Here is a 20,089-nt window from a genome sequence, read left to right as displayed (position 1 = left end):
GGGGGGAAAGGGTGATACTTGGCCGATAATTTTCGATTTCTTGCTTCCTCATATTTTTTTTTTAAACACGTTCATGACTCATTTCTTATGCAACATCGAGAGTTGGCGGAGTTAAGGGACCGTAGCTGCGAAATTTTCACTTTTCGATATCAGCGACTTGCGAACATTCTCAAATCATTTTGTAATACGCTTTAATAAGTAGCTTCGTTTATTACAAAATAATCCTTCTGATTAATTCACTTAACCTGAATTGAACGTTAGGTAAACATTCTTATCCAGTTCCAACTGAAAATAACAAATTTAATAAGCGAGAACAACGAATTAAAAGTAAACTGACTCGGTTCAATTTCCAATTAATCTTTCAATTCCATTTTTTAAACGTAACTTTCAATGAAAACAATCGGACAAATTACAAAACGACCTATGAAAATCTGCTATTACAGAGGGAAAAATTCTTCTCCCACAATTAACAGTACTTAACTATGTATACGACCTTCAAGACTAACGAAAACGAGTGGTTAATTTGTGATTATGTGTGAAATCGTGTATGACCGAGCGATTAGCATAAAATACAATACAACAGGGAGTTTCCGACAACAAACACGATCCTAATCCGGAAAGCAAGCGTGGAAACAGCATGACTAAGCCCAGTGTATCGAATTAGCGATGCTGAGGAAATTCGCTCGAAACTGTTGAATGGCAATGTTTCCGCGAATATTAGCACGCTGTCGATAGCGAAGGTCTTTCGTCACATGCTTGTCGTAAATCGTTCCCCTTCTTCCCCTCTTAGCTTCTGATCGCGCGTGATCGTACAGTAAATCAACCGTCGGAAATCTATTGCAAACATCTACTTGCGATTTTTCATCGTGACGATTCCGCACTCCTGTCTCGAGAGGCGCCGTTACATTCGTTGTTCACGTGAAAACACGGACGAAACGTGACCGGTTGGTACCAAGCGCGGAAAGAGACATTGTCGAAATGGTCGTTACGCGAACCTTCTAGTATAAATTACCATTCTTTCGCGACTGTGAAACGTTGATTTATCGACAAGGCGTAGGTAAATTTACAGAGCGAGTGGAAAATCTATTGTCCGACAGTTCGATTTCATTGTGACGATTTGTTGCAGACGATATCGTCAGATGATATCTTGCAATCCTATTTACTGGCTGATTGATTTTACAACGATACAAACGCGCGATATCTTTCCTCACAGACTTCTTGCTTTGTGTTTCGAAAGCGATAGATATTCTATATTCTACGAAAATTTAAAGGCAACCACGCCTTAATTTAGTTTAGTAATTTTTGTTTAATTTTGATTAGTTGATAGCAGTTCTTTTTCTCGGCAAGCTTTGTTTTGTTTTGTCGGTAAAACAGAAAATCAGTCAAGAGACTAGCGTACTTTGTATTTTATTACGAAAGCGTCATATTTTAAAATTTTCCCTTAGTTCGTAAAACGAAACACGAGTGAAATAGTTAAGATTAGGAAAGGTCACTAAACTGCATAATTTTTTTAAATTACCCATTGTTTTTTATCAAACAAATTTACACATTCATAGTTCTGGGACAAAAGAAACTATGTTATATCGCATTGTCTGTTCCATAAAGTTGCAGTTTCGATAAATATCGTCAACTTAGCATCGTACTTTATCACAGTGTTCACAGAAGTCAACGTAAAAAATATGTATCGCGGGCAGACATTCTGCGATATATCGAGCATGCGTATCAGCGATGACGTTCAAACTGAACGTTGCAGCGAAAACGAGTCCTATCAGTCAGGTAGACTGCGAAGTTGTTTTTATCTGTCCAGACGATTATTCTTTTGAATAGTGGTAAACGAGATATTAAATGGCTATGTATGGACTCGGTAACGGTATATTCGATTCGTTTTACTGGGCGAAAGTATCGGCGAGACTGCCGGTACCAGGAGAAACTAGCGAAAATTTTCTCCTGGTCATGTGTGTGCATCCTAGAAACTATCTTAAATCGATACTCGATCAATAGATCGAACGAGAACGCCATGAAACTTAATTCGAACGATCGTAGAACTATTCGTTATCTTATTGATATTACTGGAATGTACATTAAAATTTCAAGTTGGGATTCTGATAACTTCGATATCGCTTTATGGAGTTGAAATATCATACTGATGTTATCAACTTATGTAGCTTAAATCAATTAACTATTATTAAGTAACTGTAGTGCAATTAAATCGAAAAATTATAAACTTTTATAATGCAGCATGATATATTTTATGACAATGTCCTTGTTACAAGCTCACATGAGCAATATGTTGGGAATTCTACATTTTATGCTCGTATTTAACTACGTAGGATTATTACCAGTAATGCAACCGCAACACCTGTGAATGCGTTTCCGCTAATACGGATTAATATTCAATTTGCAATTTATTTTATGAAATTCTACTGCGCATTCACAATGACTATCAACCTATGCGGAAGTGATCGAGGCCTCCGACAGTAACGTGCAATAGATAAAAGTTGTTACCGGAGTGTACATCGATTTATAAAACATTCGATAAGTTCTTGGAACTAGTGCGAAATGCTTACGTGTTTCCTGATCAAAACACATGGTGGCGCAGCTAAGTTACGCAATCGTTCCCATCGAAAAGCTTGTCTCTATTCCATGGTGAAAAAAGGAATTATTCATAAATTTATAAAAACATTATTTATATTAAACATATCAAAGGCAATGATCAAATATTTTTTGCACTTATCCATCCGTGGCCTCTGTAAAGGCTTTAATGTACTTCTAACACAGGATTGAATTATTCAAAGTTGTGACTCTTTTGCAGTACATGTACGAAATATTCACTATCTGCGTTTGTTCTCATCCGTTACCAAACGGAATCTATCGAATCGATTCAACGTTCGATTTTATCCGAAGACTCGATCGTTGCACAACGGCGAACGGTTGAATATTAAGAGGAAAAAATAGTTTCGATGGAATGGCAACGATAAAATGCGATCGCGACAGACGATAACGGTACATACGACTACCGTGTGAAAACAAACTATGTGTGCCTTGAGCGCTGTGTAACGTCGACTGACAGCTTCACCTTTTCGACGCGTTCTCCTGAATGTGAAATCTCGTTCCGTCGTATTTTTCTTCTTCGTGTCCTTTTTACTTTACTTTCTTTCGAAGCTTTTACAAACCTATCATGTAAAATGACCGTTACGCCGTTACAGCAACTTTAGCATAAACTGTTTCGAAAATAATATAGCAATTGAGAAAAGTGATACATATTAGGTGGAGGAAAAACTGTAGGTTTCCTGTTTGAAACGAGACTCTATTTACATATAGATGTGGAACTGTTTAACACGCAACGACTCACATTGGAATCAAGGGAATTCTGCATAATTATGAATTCTATTAAACGTAAACCGAACAAAAAAGAATTTATTACGTGCATACAACAAAAATTTATATATAATATATAAATTTGACGATTAATGGATAAACGAATCTTATTTTGTAAATGTAAATAAAAAGATAGTAAATTCTGAATGTCTCCTGATTTCGTAAAACGATATCGGAGTCAAACAGCCAAATTGAAGAGAGACAGTAAATTGTATAATTACTTGTAGAACATTACGATTAACCTGTTACCTGCGGAGTTTCGTTTCAAAAATCCCTTACGTGGCGCGTAGTTAAAATCAAGCAATTACGAGTATACACGTCAACCGCACCGAAATAAGGTTTTGGATTTGCGTGTATACACGTCGAACGCAGTTAACTGGTTAAAAGGTAATCAAAAATAGATATAGAAATTAATTTTCTTCTATTAGACACGATGGAATGGATAGTGAAATCTGTAACGTATAATGTAACAAAGAGTGAATAGTAGCAGAATAGGACACAGTAATCGCTTTCAACTGAATTGTGATAACCACGCCGATCTAGCTTTCAGGTAACACGGATATCTGTTACAGCTAAAGCGCATGGTCGCAAGGATGAAAGTGAAATTAATGATTGCGATCTACATCATTCATTCGCTAAAGTTTCAGCCGCATACAAATAAGCCAGAACTCGGTGCCAGCCTACAACATGGATAACACATTTTTGCGATTACTTGCCAACTGCATTTCACAATTCAATCGAACGCGATATTGCGTGGATGAAATTTTGATTTCATCGTTCCTTCGGAACACTACCGTTACGCTGCCTGTACCTAGGGAACATGACGCCAGCTATGCAACCAATACTTTTTTAGAACAACCGTTTTCTTGGATGAGTCGCGGTCAGCCATCTTGCCGATTTCTAGTTAATTATAGGTGCTGAACCGACGCTCGCTTAAACACATTGAATTTAAATTTATGAGAAATTAAACGATACTTTACTTTATTAAATGTTCGAATAATCTTTTTTTGAATGAATATCTTTTTTCCTTCCTTCTTTCATATCATAAGAAAAATTATAATTTGGACATTGAAGAAATTAGGTCGAACCGTTTAAATTAATATAAATAGTGCCAATGATAAGAGAAAGTTTTTTTTTAAGCAGTTCTACTTTCTATAACGTCAATTTCGTACAATGTGATATATTTTTTAAGGAAAACTGGGCACGTACGATTCAATGTTACAAAGAATTGCACAACTATGCGTAATACATTTATTAATCGCTTAAACGATAATTAGGTAACTGCAATTGTTGTTCGATTAACATGAAAAAGTAGAATGCATCGAATACATATACATTAATTATATACGTATAATTCTTCTATCTAGCATTTACTGTCCTGATATACTGTACTGTTGGATTCATTTACCGATTTAATAAACGCACATCCTACCATTCTATTTCGTAACACGTGTTTTTGGTATATCGGCTACCGGCTGCACGAACGGCCAGGATTTCAATGACGTCACTGTAATGCCGTAGTTGTACAATATACACAATATGAGCCAAGAAAATCAGAGTAACGTCATTTTCAATTTTATGAAATTTTGTATGATTTTTCGACTTTTGGCAGAGAACACGTAACAAGAATAATACATAACTACGTTCATAATACTAGAATAAGAATAAAACTCTTTTCGTACTCTTATGTAAACTGGAGAAATAAATTTCAGTCGACTAATTCTAACGAAACTCTCTAACCGAAAATGTTACTTAACATAGTAATATAAATAGATTGACAATATAATTCTGACAATCAGCAAATGGTACGAGCGACGATCTGTCTATAAATCAGACGGAATGCAGACTTGTTTATCGGAGTTAAAATTCAAAATTGAAACCCTGCATTTTGCCAACATTCGTTGAAATATGTATTTCTAAATGATGTATTACCGTTTTTATGGTGCATGTCAAGATAAAAGCGTCTCAAGATACAACTGTTACGAATGTTAAGTTTCCTTTAGTACCGTCTGTGGTATTTCAATGATACGGTTTTTTCCCTCTCTTTATGAGATCATAATTCCTTATTGCGGTTTCCATTGTTTTTAGTGTGTATTGTTGTCTCGTAAAGACAGACACGTTAGTAATATCGCAGTTACGCAAGCCATAAATTGTTTGGACATTCTGTTAACAGAATGTTAAGTGCTCGATTTCTGTTTACTTTAACGATCCATTTGTTTATTAAGATTGAAAGCAAACAAAATTTATTAGGCACGAATGTTACGATATTTAACGATAATATCGGATTTTTATTATAAAAGTGATAAATCTCGAAAAATATGTTTCCCTACTTGCTAGAGAAACATCATCATGAGAAATTTTTAGCTTAATCATCAATTTGTTTATTGGAATTAAAAACAAACAAAATTTGCCGATAATATTGCCCCTTTGTTATAAAAGTGAGATACTGAGTCTCGAATAACCTCGAAGAAAACGCTTTTCTACCTACTAGAGAAATATTACTATGACATTAAATATCGTTATGAGAATGTACGTTAGCATATTTCAATTGAATGTCAAAATTGATGGTTTAAATCGTATCACTTCCAAAGCAAGAATGTGATATAGTGAAAAGAATAGCTACATTTGATACACATCTAAAGATATTCATTTTTCGTGTTATTATTTTTCAGTGAAAGATCAAACGATTAAAGTAACCATCGACCTTGTTTACATTTCATTCCCTGTTTCTCCTCAGAAATATACAAGAACCTAACGTGATCGGTGATTACCATTCTTTCTCGAGTTTTTGACCCAGAAAAATGTCCCAATTTTTAAAACTTCTTCTCGTGTCTTTTTCCTTCTATACATAATCATATCTCTCACACACTCTCTTACGATTACTTATTTCGTGAGCTTGGTTTCCCACTTCGTATTTTACCTTTATCTATTCGGTTAGGTCTTTAATTCCTCCTTAAGTCTTATCTTCCCCACCTTATTTATTACTTTGACTTTTAGTTAAGTTTATTATGGGTTTAATTTCAATCTGATTAGAACTAAAATTCTTTTTATACGCCCGCTATACTATCGGCCATTCGCCTCGCACCACTTCCGGACGCCATTGTCTGTCGCACGATTCTCAGAAGCCTCGGTTGCATTCTCCAATTTATATTCCAGTAACAATTTTTCCCATTCAAGCATAAGGTATATACTAGAAAATAACTTATTCATAGACGGTTGCTATTTTTGCACGTGGTCTATATCGTTAGTTCGCTCAAAGAATTTACCTTACACTGTAAACACCGTCTATATATATATTTTCTATAATGTGGATATCATAATTAGTCAATTAAGTTGTACTATTTAGTAAAAGCAATATCACAATATAAAATAAAATTTTAATCCTTCCCTTAAGAATAAGCAAGACGCATAAATGTCATTTTATCTGAGACCAACATAACCTAAAAACTATTAATTAAAACGTAAAGACAAATTTTAAATAGAGCTAATATCAATTTTCTATTTCTAACTTTCTATTTCAAACTGGTTTCCTTTACAGATGTTCAATGTTTCTTGGTTATGTCGCGTTTCCAGCAAACGGATGATACGAATAGCAGTAACGAGCAAAATTTGGCTCGATCGACAAATCAGATAAGAATTCACACGATCCTAGTCGACAACGTCATCCCATTACGCTTCCATGGTAAACGATGTTTGCGCAAGTACGAATTTTGCAACTTGCTGCCTACGTGTTTTCTCCGGATACCGACCGATCTCTCGCTACGGTCTCGTCGCTTTGCGCATTCCGTGACTCCCTGAGACGCTCCAACGCTAATGTGGAAACCTCCAGGGTATTTAAGTCCTACCAGAGAATGTGGCTTGAGTGGAAAAGACAAGGAAAAAAGAAAGGAAGAAGAAAGAGATCTTGTCGCTACACGGCGAATGCATTCAGTGTCGTGAAGTATTATTATCGTTTGCGTCGTGATATTCTTGGTGGCCTTTCGCGGTAGAATTTCGGGGGTTTTACCAACGAAATCCAGGAGAAATTATGGTGGCGTTTCTAGTATCCGCCGCTAGAGTGATTTTTGGCAGTTTTATTCTAGTGATTTGTTGCCTACCTATTGATTCGATTGTTTCTTTTTCTCTCGTTGATTTGATTGGCTGTTGTTTTCCTTTCCTCTTCTATTCTATTTCTTTACGTTAATTGGCGGAGATTTAAAAGTGTTTGTTGTTGGACTATGAACGAACGGACACAATGGCGACGCTTCGGTGGAAAGGTTTTGAAATACGCGTCACGCTGTTTTTCCCGTTACGGACGCGAACACTATCGACCGAATTCTTTCGTGATGATTAGCACGGAACAATTAAAAGCTTACTGGACGTGTTTCAGTGCTAATTGTTATACGATGTTTTACAAAATATCGCAAATGAAAAGAGGACTACGAAAGAAATTAGCTCAATGGAGTGTTCACTATATTTATATGTCCTTTGCTACCATTTCATTTATTAATAAAAGAAAATAGACGAAAGATCGTAGAAACAACATTTAACAGCGTTAATAATTTATTCATAATATACATAACGTTTAGGTCTAACTTCAAAGCGATTACCTATTCGTTTTCTTTCTATTTGCATTGCAGCTGCACATGTTATGAAATCATAAAAAGACTACGATTAAATAATTCAAAATAATAATATCGTCGATCAATAGCTGGCCTATCAGAACGATGATCGTGAATGAAGTATTATGACCGAAAGGACACTATATAAGATCGCGTAATTACACTGAGCTCGTTTTCCCGGAGTTCGCTGATGCATCCGATAATTAATTTTAATGATGCATTCGCGTAACGAACAAATGAAAAATTCACGTTGCTTGGAAGTCTATTCTTGGGCTTGCGCGTAAGCGTCCGCTTATTCGCGTCGTTGCAGATCGTGGCCACAGGGGACAGGCACGTGTAACCGCTTGCACACTGCAAAAAAATCGCGCCGCTCATCTATGTCAATACGCGTACGCGTGCACACGCACATACGTTGCTTTGCAACAAACGCTTTGTGTCGAGGATACAACCAAATAACGCGAAAAGTTAACGGATAAAATAACTTTGTCGCACGATTTACGCAAAATATACATATACAGCAGGTACAAAAGATATTAGCACGTATCCTTATCTTCCAATGAATTGCTTTTTTATCAAATTCTACACTTCATTTTCATATTATCAAATTGCAGTCGTATGAAAGTATTATTAAATGATATGAAATCTATTATATTTGAATTTAATTAATTAGTATATAGATGTAATAAATATAATGGTATGCCAGTACTTTTTGTAGCCATTAGCCCATGTATGCGGGGGATGTGTTCCTTTTCTATTATAAGTTAAGTAATTTCTTATTAAAATAAAATAAAACAAGTCTTATGTTGAAACGAAACCTTTTTAGTATCGTTTATAGTTGACACTGGTAGTACTATAAAATATACATATATGCGTCCCTCGATTTAATATATGTAAATATAGACACCAAAAGGGGACACCTGAATGTTTTATCATTGAAAACACGAGAATCTTGTCAAGGCCGATATTGCAGACTTTGAAGGGTACACGCGATAACGCGAATTTATTCTTAAGGTTTTCCTCTCGCAGAAACCTTGTACTATGTCTTTTAGTGAATAAAAAGACCAATCTAGCCAGCTATGCTAGTGTTAGTTCGATAAATATTCTTATAACGCATTATACGTTTTAAATCTATCGTAAAAGGCTTTTTAGATTAGAACTTTTTGCGCAGAAGCAACACATCCGGCGATAGACTTCTGGAGGTCAATGTTGTTTTTGCGAGGAGGTATGTATTGACTCAATTTTAATTTGTACTTCGATACCTGGAGACGATGAATCAAAGTACCTTCTGAAAATATGATGCAACGTAGATATACCTGATTACATAATTGAAGATAAATACTACTGAAAAGATTACTGAGCGACTCGTAGAAGGAAACGTTTCGAAGAAGGTCGGAAGTTGACCGCGATAAATTGCGTGGCGGTTACTGATGCAAGTAATAACACGACTATGTATTAGTTAAGGTTGTCTTCGTGCGATGAAAGTAAAATTGGTAATAACAATCGAAACAAAGAGCGTAGAACAAAGGACTGTATCGTGCATCCAATTATGTACAGGGACGATCGTGTGCGTCGATAAAAAATATTTTCTCGCGGTTGTGATTGAGGTTAAGAACGTAGTACCGATTTCACGTGATCTTTATTCCATCTTGGTTTCATTGATATACGTTTGTCAACAAGTGGTTAAGGTGCTCCATTAACAGACCGTTGGTTAGGATTTTATCTAGTCGATTATCAAGGAAGATATATTTCCAGGTAATTTTGAGTATCTTTCTTCGCCACTGAATCCAAGTGAGATACAGATACCTGATACACTTGTTTATTTTAGACTTATAACGTTCTCCTGCACAATACTAACAAGTTTATAATAAATTTAACTAACTTTTTATAAGAAATTTTATACAAAATTTTATAAAAAATAGTTAAATTATTTTATTTAACAAAGAACGATGAAATTGTAAAAGAGGAAGAAATAGCCTATAATTCATATGTAAATCGTTAATCGACTAATATTATCAGCTAATAAATCACTGTGCAAAAGGATTCTTGTGGAGATAGCGACGGCTGGTTAATACGGCTTTGTTATACATAACATACATATCTATATTATGATATTACCAGACACAAAGAGATCAGTGATGACTAAGGGGGATCACTGAGGAATTTCAATTAGCTACATATACTTTGTCATCATTTACATAATCGATGATTATCGAGTGACCGTTACAACGATATTTCCGATTGCGATCTCGATCGAGAAACACTTTTGAAACGATACTCTGCCCCTTGTTTCTTTCTGTTGACGCCAGTAATACTGTACACGAGTCGTTGGCCTGCCGCCCAGACATGAAATACATACATATACACAAACGAAGAAAGAGCAACGAAACGATTCAACTGAACCAAATCGAAGGCAGAGAAGGATAGAACGAGAAACGGTGAAACGTTTCGTGGCTTGGGTCGCAAATTCAAACGCGGCTATCTTTTCGTTTACACCGCGCACGCCAATCCATTATTCTCGACGACGTTCACTGTAGGGAACACTTAAATCATTATCCAACACACTTACAATCACGAAGAGGCACGCGAGATGTTTTATTCGAGTTGTACGAGTATTCATACGTTTTTTGTATTGATCGACAATGAAGCTCTATGATCAGTATGACATATTCATACAACCCTGAGAACCTATTAGGTTAGGTTCATAAGTTCGCGCGGTTTTCATTTCATATTGAATGTAAACTATACATTTGCTTATTGCCTGTGTTATACGTCATTCGATACTTTTTGTTCTATTCTGTTACAGTAATAAATGGTAATATTAAAATCTAATTTTATATTGATTTCTTGCATATCACTATGTCAATTTATTTTTATAAATGCAATAAAAAAATAAGAGGCAAATAGAAATCTATTCATCTAAATATTACAATGGACACTTTGCTGGATATTTCGTATATTCTTACATACGTATTTTGGATTTTTCAATATTTAAATTTCTGATAATTACATAAACATCTATAATCTACAGATGTTATAATATGTTAAAAATACCCGAATCGATAATAAATATCATTTCAATGCAGCAGATGTCGTATTGTAAATTTAACAAAAGTGGCCTTTTGGTGAACCTAATCTATATAGTATTATGTAAAAATCAATGAGTTTAATATTATCTTTGTCAGAATGCCAACTACTGTTTAAGATGTTAGAGGATCTAATAATATATAATGAATAATTATTCCTCCACAAATACTGTCAATATTGTATTTGTCGACGAAATGGTTGCACAAGCGTCAGTGTGGTTTATCAATATTAGCGACTGAATGAGTTGTTTGAACATGCTGCAGTCGAGCTGTTTGACTATCGTTTTAGTCCTCGAACATAAAAGAATCGAAACATCATGCAGTAGAAAGTGATATTAAACGAAACAACCATTGATCGATGTAAGTAAATTTACGATAAAAAATTGCTTATAATTGTTATGTATTGAACTGTTAACTATGTTCTTATTTTTATTTACTTTCATTCGCAATCAATTAGATAGCTAAATGGATAAGAAAAGATAAAGATAATGCGTGATTGAAATCACGATTGTTCTAATTTAATTATGAATCATTATTGTACTTAAATCAATTTCTTCTAATAAAAAATAATATGAAAATGAAATTCAAAGGGAAAATGAAGATAAAAAATTTATGCAAACAATATTACATTGTTCCATTTCACGGTTCATATTACAATTATATTAAATTTTCTTATAAAAACATTTAAATTATTGCTGAGAGTAATATATTACATCTTATATACTTCTCAATCAAATTTGAATACACCATAATTCTTATATTGATAAGAGTAGATATAACGTAATAAGTACTAAAAAAATCTGAATTATTTCTGAGAGTAATAAATTATATTCTATATTTTTTAAATGGTACTTTGATATACTATAATTTTTATATTAACAAAAGTAGATAATAACATGTTTCAAATAAAGTATTTCAAGTACAGACAGATAGTGTATACAAGACACCCTATATGAATCGAGGAGGGCGCCAAGGGAGGGGCCCTTCTTTGTCAGACGGGCTCTGGGCTATGACCTCAACGGATCGTCGGGCCTGAGGTAGGCGCCTCTGACTGTGAACGAAGCGAAGCTTGTTGGTTTGCTTGTCTGTCTGGCCAGTTGCCTGGCCTCGTTGCCAAGCAACCGTAAAAGCGTCACCCTTTGAATCTCTAAAATTCTTTACTCCTTACATTGAACCTTCTACAGAACATTATTCACGCCACAAGTCGATCACGTTTTCCACGTGAGAAAACGATCCAGTTTAAAAATACATGTGAAAGGCCAACGATTTTAGATCCCGCCGTTATATATTTAGAAAAGTGCACGTATTTATAGCATATCATTCGGTAACGTATAAAATCAACCGTTACAATACAAACATGGTATGTATTATTTACTGTTTCCTTGTGGTATAATACGAGAAGATGGTATTATGTGAGTCCATTTTGTTTTTAAATGAGTTTTCTAAAAAGTAGTGAACTAATTAGTTTATTTACCGTTGTAATTTAATCCTAATTCATTCCTTTCTTTTGTATCTATGGACTCAAAATAAAATATAAATTTACATTGGGGAATTTATTTGACTGCATGTAATTTGGAATACATTTCTATTAATATTTACAAGTAATTGAAAATGTTTAGGAAATTTTCTGTCATAATGATGTAATTACGTCTTTAAACTATGTCAAATACACTTCAGAAACCGCCTGCAATGAAATTGAAAATGGCTACTGTAATATTTAAAGAATGATAAAGAGCTTTCAAACATGAGATTGAAATTGTAATACAGGAGTAAACTGAAACGCTTGCAATTTGTTCACACCTACTTTTACATCTTTTCTACCCAAATTGCATTTAATTAAGCTATTGTGCAATATTATTTTCGTGGACTTTCAAGTTACCGACAGAGTAATTTCTCCACCATCTTTAAAATTTTTATTATTTTCACTAATATCCAATCTTCTTTAAATAGATAGAAAGATTTCGAATAGGCGAATCAAAATTTAGAGCGAAAAATCTCGTGTATTAGCAACGATTCAAATTTCCTATATTTTCTAATATTCAAAATGACGAAAGAAGAACACGATTAACTAAAAAATGACACAAAAGACGTAGCAGGGTTAACGACTCTAAAAAACCTGTTTTCTTGGCTAAGAAAAAGGAAAGAATGTTTACGCGTATATTCTCTATTTTACAGTCGAGTCTTTCTCTTTGGTTATACGGTGGATTAATCGACAACCAATGTAACCATGAACTTTTGCGTGAAGTCATCATAGCGAATGAAACGGTTAATCATTAAGAGCGTTGGGGGCAAATAATGTATCACGTCGCGCAGTGCCACGTGCCTTTGTATCGCGGTTAATTTTGAACTACGTCGATTTTACTGCTGCTAATTTTGCCAGTTTGACCTATGTTCTAAGTTGCGACAGTTTGCGATGCGTGACATCTTTCTTTCTTCTTTAATGGATTTTTGTTTAACCCTTACAGACTATCATAAATGAAACTTCCATGCGAATTATTTTGATTAATATTATCGTCCTACAATAGTATCGTCGCAATTGTATTCCTTTTCTTGCGAGTTATACATTAATACTGAGCTACGAATGAGAATATACATTTGATATTTCAATGGAGATAAGATATTTTAACCTCCGCGATCAGATGGCTGGGTCATTCTACAAATTTTTGAAAATTCGGTTAATCGTCACGTTTATATCCTGAATAGTTTCATAGCCTCTAAAACTGTTGGTTATACGATACAGCTTTTATAGTGTTTCACAGTTGCATAATTTTCATTATATAGTACAATCTTTATACCTTTGTAATTTCACAAATTCCGTTACTTTGTACTAAATATATAACAAAGTTATAATGAATAAATACATACAAGTTTTAACTATAGTTCCTAACTATATCATTTCTAACCTTACCTAACATACCATTTACCTAAATACTACAAACATTTACTGTTAAAGGCATATGGGCATCAAACGATTCAGTAATATTCATCCATAATCCGCTCGCCAAAGCGTTAACGCTGAACAAGTGAAAAAATTCGAATAGAACAACGAACACTTACCCATGTGAGCGAGGTCGATGATCGGCACTTCGCACTTGCTCAGAAGAGTCTCACAGGTTTGGGTTACAATCGGAGCACTCGTGCAGCAGCTCATCTTGCTTGTGGCTAGTTACTCGGTCGAAATGAGATTTCTGTTGCTGTCTCTTTCTATGTTACTCCTTAACTAGTTTCCTTCTTCGTCTCACGGTCTTCGGCTGCCCTCGCAATTTCGTATCTTGTCCCCGATCTTTCTCTCTGTTCCGTTCACTCGATCGCTTCTTTTTTCGTGCGTGTGCCGCCCTTTTCTTCCCCCTATAACTCTTCTCTTTCTTTCTTGTTGATCTCTTGTGTGTGATCGCGCCGCTTAGGTTCGATCAACTAGCACCACTATACGGACGGAAAATACGTGGGTCGTGCTTAATGCATGTATGCCGATCATTCAACCACGTGCGAACTCACCCACCGAATGCCACAATTTGGAGCAAATTCACTAGAATATCCAAGAAAAAATCATGCTATCACTATGCACACCAATGAAGATTTCTTAAGTTATAGCCTGGACATTCTCCGGATGAAAGGACAGCTCGCGAATGTAAACGATGACGTTACCGGTTTTTTCAAGAAGGAAAGAACACAAAACAGACACGGTGTCACGGCAACCCTAACGGTAGCCGTAAGAGACGAGTTTATTATGGGGCTGGTGGTGTGGCAGGTAGACGTATACGTGACTGTGAACTGGTGGGCACATGCTACGATATCGACAGAGTGGCAGATAACCGACTACTAACAAAGAACGTAACAATCGTAACGATCACTACTAGCAAGCTAACGCTTCTTGACTGAACCGACAGCGTTCGCAACTAACCGGCGCGCGCGCCTGTATGATGCGAGCGTGGCCGAAATGGGACGGAGAACCGCGAACAGCTCTAGTGGGAACCGAAGTGCGCACGAACGCTCACGAAGTTTGTCGAGCGTGAGAGTGGGAGGCGTTCAGATATTCGCGCGCTCGCATCGAATGAGAAACGAATCAATTTGGAGGAATTTTTTGCTTTTATTTGTATAATTCTAACTTTATTTACATCTTAATATCGTAACATACGTACGTTTCGGTACTTTCATTTACATTATAAGGTATTATTGTATGTATGTATTATATTTGGAATATTGGAATTTAGAGTGAAGAAATGTTATCCGATGTATTTCGGAAATAATAAACTCAATTGAATTTTTTATCATACAAATGTGAAAATACCATCAATTCCGAGAGTTGCGATTACGTATTTGATTTCCGATTGGTTTCAAGAATTTAAAAAATCAAACGATCCTCGATAAGCTTCTTTTTTTATAGTGACTCTCTGCACATTTACAAAAGATTCCAAGCCTGACTTATACAATATTATGCTCTACGTCTTACCAAATTAATCCTAGGTATTAAATGAAATCCTACGTATGCAAAATCTGTGAGACAGAATTTTACGAACCTGCTACGAGTCGTTTCGTTAAAGACACAAAGTAGTACGACTATATCTATATGCAACTTGGGATTAGCGACTTTACCAATGCGCCTTCCACGGTGCTTTGAATCGTACTGCACTCCAGTAGACGATCTTGTGTTACTAAACGCAAGATTCGTCGATCCCCACCACGCATGTCTTCTTCGCTGTCGTCGCTTACTTCTAATCATTATAATTTGTATTTCATTGTTATCGAAGACGCGTAGTTAGCCGTGTCTTAACGCCGTTTCCACGTGTTTATCATCATTCTTCTTCGTGTTTCTCTTTCCAATATCGAAAAAATTCCATCTCGTCTCTCGATCGAATTTCCCCGAATCTTCTTTGAATATTCTTCACAGAATTTATGTTTCATTGTTATCGAAGACGCATAGTTAATCTCTTAGTGTCTTAACGCCTCTTCCACGCGTTTATTATCATTCTTCTTATAACATGGAGCGAATTTTATTTTCTTATATATACATAATAATTAGCTACCTCTTAACAGCTGTCTTCCTATTTCTTCATCCAATAATTTGCAAAATTGTAGCCCGTCTTTCGATTAAATTTCTTCGAGTCTTCTTCGAATATCTTGGACAGAAAATTCTGTTTTTCAGACATCGACAAGATCCTCCTCGCTTCGCAGTGCTTACCAGCTGTTCCTCCAGGAAATGATCTTTATACCTATTCCGATTCTTCGAGAACGCCAGTTTATTCCATGTTTAACCCGCTCATGCTTTTTTTAGACGCAAATATATGTAGCTAAACGCTCGTAAAACATCAGCAGTGACGTGATTTGATTTGTACGACGGATGGAATAAACACGCGAATGATAGGTAGTTCGTTTGTTCAACGCGTTCCATCGTCGCGCAATCGTTTCTTGAATATCGTGTGCTCCTCGTGGGTACTTGGTCTGATTCTAGCGGCATCGAGGATTCTAGAGATACGACTGGAGTATTTGGACCCACGCGAAGAGTCGAATGGCGACGAGGAAGTAGAATCGTCTTTGGAGTTGCTTTTATTTCTTGGATCGGTATTTTTGTTTGATGGGATGCGTTTGTTGCTTCGTATACGTTTATGGCGTTTCTTTGTAGACTTCGGTTGTTGTTCCCAGTTTGAGGAGGATGTGCTGGGGCCTGGTCCATCTGCTTCCGAACTGAATAATAGAAAAATGAAATTAAGCATCGACAGCGAAAGTGGATTGGGCTACATCTTTTCTTACATGTTTTTATAGCATTAATTTACAGCATTAATTTATTATTAAACGGTGTTATTTCATGAAGAAGAACTGTATTATTGGAAATATAGAATTTTATATCGTATTAATACGCGAACGTTACAAAAATGATGAAATTTATCTTTTTAATTGAGTCTTACCTTGTAGCATCTAATGATGCGCTGGTGGACTCATTGGCGAAGGTTTTTGGAAAATGGTACGTTAGACACGTTCCGCATAAAAGTTTCCGTATGATCTAAAGGAAAGATCCAAGAGATCTAATTGAGCAAATTAAAAATCCAGTTGCATCTCACTGTTGACTTTGTCATTGAATATTTCGTCATATAAAGTAAATAGATTGTCATTGAGTCTATCAGAGAACTCTGTCAGCTCTTACAACTAATTCTTCGTTGAATTTTCTTTAGACAGTGGAAAAAATGATATTTTATCAATTAATGATAGGAACCTTTTTCCCCAAGGTTTTTATAAGGAAAACATAACGTAGTGAAGTGTAAGTCTATTTTACATATTTTACATACATACTTTACGTATTTATATGTAATATCTAGTGCGAAATGATTAACGCAACAACTGTCATAATATAATACCAATTAGAGGGACAAAGAGAAGATATGTAAAATACAAAGAATAAAATGGACAAAGAACAGATTATATAAAATACAAAAAATAAAATGAACGAGAGAAAAAAGAATACAAAATACGTATTACAAAATATAAATGCCAAGATATACTTTCTTTTGTTCAAGTTTCACTTCTTTATCAATTTTTGCAAAAGTATTTACGAATTTGCATAAACATCCGGTAACATACTCCGGTAATAACAGACATTTATACTGTAATTAAAACTACCTTTGTAATTAAGAAGGCTAAGAAGATCTGAATGATTACAAGCGTGCTGGTCATGACGTAAGCGACGATGACGATCCTAAGTATGACAGGTGTAACGACTTCGACGCAGCCATTCGTATTTATGGTTTTCACGTCAGTCTCCAAGATCTCCGTGTGTTCGCACGGTGTCATTGCACGTAAATTACAGCAGCTAAACGGGACACTTCGGTCTCTATATTCTTCGTCAGATACTGGACTTTGCACAGCCATTTCATCTCGCGAAGCATAGTCTACTCCCTGATCGTGTAATATTTTTCTCATACTATTTTACGTTATTCGATATTCTTAAACTATTCTGTTCACACTTGTTATACCGTGCTTTGAGTTACCATTTTTGAATGGTGGATTCACCTGCCAGTCAAAGAGAAACCAATCTGTGTAGGAGGAATGGCCGCAGCATTGAAAGATGAATTGTATCTCGTCGAGCGCGTACTTGTAAGACGATGCACTCACGTACAGTTGCATCGAATTGTTGAAAATGTCGATTAACGTTTCTTGTCTGACGTTCATGTGATATCCTATGGAGACCAGAGTAGCCGCGTTCATTATGGCGCATATCGCGATCACTATTAACAAGCATTTTAGCGTTCGTCTTGTTTCCGCGCAGCAGCGTGGTACTTTTCGCCTAAAAGAAGAAATAATGCATATAAAATTGATGAAATCTTATTGATAAATTCTGTGTAATATTACTATACGTAATATACGTATAACATTCTACTACAACCGTGTATAACGTAAAACGTGAGACGATGTAAGATTTTTAGAAAATTCAAAACAGTAAACAAAATTTAGCTTAAAATACAGATTGCATATACTAATTTAAATTTGTACGAGGTTTATATACAATTCTCTACAATTCGATTATCATCCGTTAAATTATTTATGTACGAGATTTGGATAATGTTATATTATAAATACTTACGTTCGTATACTGCGTACAGTAATTAGAGCAGTCGGTAAACCCAAGCTGACGTTTATTAACGTAAATATGACTGGTCGTAGACCACCTGCGAATCGAATGATTTGCCATTCGGCAAATATCTCCAGGATCAACATGAAAAAACGTTTAGCCTCGAAGATGGCCAACGTAACCGCGACACCGTAACCGAATCTCACTTCCCATCCACAGTTGCATGGAATTCTTGCATTTTTCTTAAATACTACGTTGCTCCTGCGGCTGCACTCGTTGCTCGACATTCAACAATCTTAACGTACTATTTTATATTTTTCATTCAGTGAATCGTCGTCGGTTTATCTGTAAATGTCTTCTAGAATTACCGGTTTATATGAAAATGAAATAACGTCGTATACTTGTTGGATAATTTCATGTTGATACGTATGAAATTCCTTTTTCTCTTAAATAAAATTTTAACGTAATTTTTTTTTAAAAGATCATGCGTTCAACGAAAACGAAAACTTTTCGCGTGATTCAATGCATTTTCCTAAATAATAATTGATCTCATTATTTCAGATTTATAAGAATTAGAAGTGAAAGTTCTACAGGTCAAACATTTGTAGAATGGACCTGTTGACGATTAATCGTTAAATTCTTTTTTTATTAGAAATTTTGAAGATTCTTAACATTCAATGTACCCACGTATACGATTTATAGTAAATTTCTTCTTCTTTAATACGTCGATAGGAAATTTGGAGGAAACGGTATTTCATATGCATCAACCTAACAGAATATCGAAACTGTCGAAAGAACGCTACATCTTTCTGAATAATAGTCACTCATAAAGTCATAAAGTCAATAGAGTCACACATAAAAGGAATCTCAATTATTCCGTCATCCTAAAAATAAGGAAAATATCGTCCGTAAAATTGTTAAGAAATATGCAAACTACTGTTTATCTTTCAATTTTGTAAATCACAAAACGTAAAATTGCCGGCGACACGCGACGTCGTATTATCATTGTTATGTACGTTCATCGAGGATGATACCAACAGGAAGTTATCAAAGAAAAAAAAAAAACACAATTCCCTGAGGTTCGAGCGCAATTATTCAGGTCGAGATTTAAAATCACGCGACGAGTTTCGACTTTCTATTGGCGCAGTTCCATGGAAAAATTGGGACCGAAATCCCATACAATTTACTCGTATAAAAGCATTTGAGGGACTTAAGAATCTAAAATGATCGTTATATTATAAATACGCTTAAAATTTGTAGATTACACTTAACATACTTCTTATTTAGCATACACTATTATTCTATTATGTTTGTTCTACATTGGCAAAACGGTATCTAAATTACTTTGTTTACGTCCTTCAATACCTTTGCATTTATGCAATTCTAACCAATTATTCCAATGCTTGCATGTAATGACAAATAATTGATAACTAATATCTAGTAACTAATAACTAATAATTAATAAT

General features: G+C 35.2%; 2 protein-coding genes and 2 long non-coding RNA genes across 8 annotated transcripts in view; 2 read left to right on the top strand and 2 right to left on the bottom strand.

Moving 5' to 3' along the window:
- Positions 1 to 15,726, bottom strand: part of LOC100742762 (2-oxoglutarate-dependent dioxygenase htyE) — a 37,047-nt gene extending 21,321 nt beyond the window's left edge. The window contains exons 1-2 of one of the 2 annotated variants that reach the window (XM_003491936.4): positions 15,580 to 15,726; positions 14,120 to 14,588 (exon numbers count right to left, since the gene is read on the bottom strand). In XM_003491936.4, the coding sequence (XP_003491984.1) occupies positions 14,120 to 14,213 (94 nt within the window). In that variant the 5' untranslated portion in view covers positions 14,214 to 14,588; positions 15,580 to 15,726. Of the gene's footprint in view, positions 1 to 2,567; positions 2,605 to 14,119; positions 14,589 to 15,579 lie in introns of those variants that run through there. The other variant, XM_024369848.1, reaches the window with a different exon arrangement.
- Positions 6,461 to 7,902, top strand: LOC117152084. Its single transcript, XR_004462321.1, has 2 exons — positions 6,461 to 6,561; positions 6,917 to 7,902. It is a non-coding gene; the product is annotated as an uncharacterized LOC117152084 (long non-coding RNA).
- Positions 15,727 to 16,575: 849 nt separating the features above from the next.
- Positions 16,576 to 17,478, top strand: LOC105681208. Of its 3 annotated transcripts, XR_002947301.2 has the most exons (4): positions 16,576 to 16,812; positions 16,973 to 17,153; positions 17,230 to 17,315; positions 17,374 to 17,478. It is a non-coding gene; the product is annotated as an uncharacterized LOC105681208 (long non-coding RNA). The 3 variants fall into 3 exon arrangements; XR_004462319.1 differs by having other exon boundaries at positions 16,973 to 17,315; XR_004462318.1 differs by having other exon boundaries at positions 16,973 to 17,478.
- Positions 17,479 to 17,789: 311 nt separating this feature from the next.
- Positions 17,790 to 19,555, bottom strand: LOC100742643. 2 transcript variants are annotated; one of them, XM_024369852.2, is made up of 3 exons: positions 18,636 to 19,555; positions 18,043 to 18,338; positions 17,790 to 17,950 (listed from the first exon to the last, which is right to left on the bottom strand). In XM_024369852.2, exons 1-3 carry the CDS (start codon positions 18,908 to 18,910, stop codon positions 17,925 to 17,927), a joined length of 597 nt encoding a protein of 198 aa, XP_024225620.1. In that variant the 5' UTR covers positions 18,911 to 19,555; the 3' UTR covers positions 17,790 to 17,924. The 2 variants fall into 2 exon arrangements, with proteins under 2 accessions (XP_024225620.1, XP_024225619.1); XM_024369851.2 differs by having other exon boundaries at positions 17,873 to 18,338.
- Positions 19,556 to 20,089: the final 534 nt, after the last annotated feature.

This window comes from Bombus impatiens, unplaced genomic scaffold (genome assembly GCF_000188095.3).
Source record: "Bombus impatiens unplaced genomic scaffold, BIMP_2.2 scf_0645, whole genome shotgun sequence".
Taxonomy (NCBI): domain Eukaryota; kingdom Metazoa; phylum Arthropoda; class Insecta; order Hymenoptera; family Apidae; genus Bombus; species Bombus impatiens.
Note: the sequence above shows the minus strand (reverse complement) of the source record. Positions and strands in the feature narration are given on the sequence as shown.